Source organism: Penaeus chinensis, chromosome 5 (assembly GCF_019202785.1).
Source record: "Penaeus chinensis breed Huanghai No. 1 chromosome 5, ASM1920278v2, whole genome shotgun sequence".
In the NCBI taxonomy this organism is placed as follows: Eukaryota; Metazoa; Arthropoda; class Malacostraca; order Decapoda; family Penaeidae; genus Penaeus; species Penaeus chinensis.
Window position 1 is genome coordinate 20,853,128 of NC_061823.1, and position 2,445 is coordinate 20,855,572.

A 2,445-nucleotide genomic window follows, 5' to 3' on the forward strand; every position below is an offset into this window, starting at 1 on the left:
ACCAAGACAACTTCAGCAATGTCAGCAACAGCATAACAGTGCAAAAGATTCTGACATCCCACAGTTATGCATTGTCCATTAGTGCTAGGAAGAAATCCCCCTTGGACTGGAATTCACTGGAAGAACATCCCTAGGAGCTCTGGCTTTGCTGCTAACCTATGGAGGCAGACCCCAGCCCAAAGGATATCTCTGAATGCTTTCTGATGCTTGAGCTCATCTCCATCATTGTAGAGAAGATTAATCAGTAATCTAGAGGCAACACTGTCTTTTTCTTTCCTTTTTCTAACAGCATGCCCCACTTTTTCTTACATGTAGAACTGGGAAAGGACCTCTATGGGAAAATTACAGGCTTTTTTTGTACTCTGATTATTGATGAGCAAAGGACTACTGGACCCATGACACTGTTGGCATCTCTTATCTTCACCCAGATATTTACAAGACAAGTTTGAAGCCCTGAAAAAGAATCTTCACACTGTGGACAACAGCAACAACTATGTCATCAGCAATAGCTTCAGCTAGTATTGAAAAAAAATACAGAATAAGTGAAAACCATTTGTACAATATGTAATGTAACTAAAAATGAAAGATTTACACCTTGAACTAATACAAGGAGACCAGAAGACTGTGGTGGGAAAAAATACAAGATATTGAGCACTATAGCAACCCAGACCATCTACTTGCACATTAACCTACACCCATCCTTGCCAGCCTTTACTGAATAATTCGCCACTCTCCAATAGGTTAAAAGGGAAGAATATTTTTAAAAAATCAAAATATGAATTCATGAAAAAAAAAAAAAAAAAAAAAAAAAAAAATCATAAAATAATTAGAGATGCTGTTATGCGTTGATGGGCGAGCGACCATAAAAAGACAAATAATAGGTTTCAGATATGACATATATTCAAGTCAGAAAAAAGTGTCAGTGGTAGTAAATAAAGACAGACAGACAAAGTAAAATAAAAAATAAGCCTATCATACCTTGGCATGCTTAAGTTCCAATTCAGCCAGTTCTATTAGGTTCTTCTTGAAGGCTGCCACACGGCGTGTCTTGAAGCTGTTAAGCTCTGTTGGGGAGACAATTTGGGAAGGTTTAAAACTATTCTTTTATTGATTTACCTATTTCTGTATTACTATTATTAACGTGCACATGCATGCATGTACCAACATAAATAAAGCTTTAGTGTGACATGTACATATGTACTATATAGATAATAATGACAAACATACATGACAAAGAAAGAAGGACTTCGCTATGGAATTACCACAAAAGTCTCCCTACATGCAATAAATTCATCTATATTTTTCTTTATGTATCACCATGGATTATTAATTTGTATTGCAATTTTTTTTTTCTTTCTCACATATCATTCAGTACATAATTGTACATCTTTCCATAATGAAGGAAATATAAACAAAAACAGAAATGGAGAACCCCCCCTTCACTCCCTCTCACACCCTCTCACTCCCTCTAACACCCTCTCACTCCCTCTCCTTCCCTGTCTCCCTCTCCTTCCCTGTCTCCCTCCCTCTCTCTCTCCTTCCCTCTCTCTCTCCTTCCCTCTCTCTCTCCTTCCCTCTCTCTCTCCTTCCCTCTCTCTCTCCTTCCCTCTCTCTCTCCTTCCCTCTCTCTCTCCTTCCCTCTCCCTCTCCTTCCCTCTCCCTCTCCTTACCTCTCTCCCTCTCCCTCTCCCTCTCCTTACCTCTCTCCCTCTCCCTCTCCCTTTCCCTCTCCCTTTCCCTCTCCCTTTCCCTCTCCCTCTCCCTCTCCCTCTCCCTCTCCCTCTCCTTCCCTCTCCCTTTCCCTCTCCCTCTCCTTCCCTCTCCTTCCCTCTCCCTCTCCTTCCCTCTCCCTTTCCCTCTCCCTCTCCTTCCCTCTCCCTCTCCTTCCTTCTCCCTTTCCCTCTCCCTCTCCTTCCCTCTTCCTCTCCCCTTCCCTCTCTCTCTCTCCTTCCCTCTCTCTCTCTCCTTCCCCGTCTCCCTCCCTCCCTCCCTCCCTCCCTCCCTCCCTCCCTCCCTCCCTCCCTCCCTCTCTCTCTCTCTCTCTCCCTCCCTCTCTATCTCCCTCCCTCTCTCTCTCCTTCCCTCTCTCCCTCTCCTTCCCTCTCTCCCTCTCCTTCCCTCTCTCCCTCTCCTTCCCTCTCTCCCTCTCCTTCCCTCTCTCCCTCTCCTTCCCTCTCTCCCTCTCCTTCCCTCTCTCCCTCTCCCTCTCCTTCACTCTCCTTCCCTCTCTCCCTCTCCCTCTCCCTCTCCTTCCCTCTCTCCCTCTCCTTCCCTTTGTAACAAATGGAATCAAACTAAACTCTCCCTCTCCCTCTCCTTCCCGCTCTCGCTCTCCCTCTCCTTCCCTTTGTAACAAATGGAATCAAACTAAACTCTCCCTCTCCCTCTCCCTCTCCTTCCCGCTCTCGCTCTCCCTCTCCTTCCCTTTGTAACAAATGGAATCAA

General features: G+C 45.0%; 1 protein-coding gene across 1 annotated transcript; it reads right to left on the bottom strand.

The window, feature by feature from the left end:
* Nucleotides 1-588: 588 nt before the first annotated feature.
* On the bottom strand, nt 589-1,064 carry LOC125025523 (sorting nexin-32-like; the record flags this gene model as incomplete). The annotated part of the gene is given in 2 exon segments (XM_047613541.1): nt 589-600; nt 979-1,064. Coding segments are annotated over 2 exon segments (98 nt in total), but the record flags the coding sequence as incomplete, so codon positions are not given.
* Between the last annotated feature and the right edge of the window lie 1,381 nt (nt 1,065-2,445).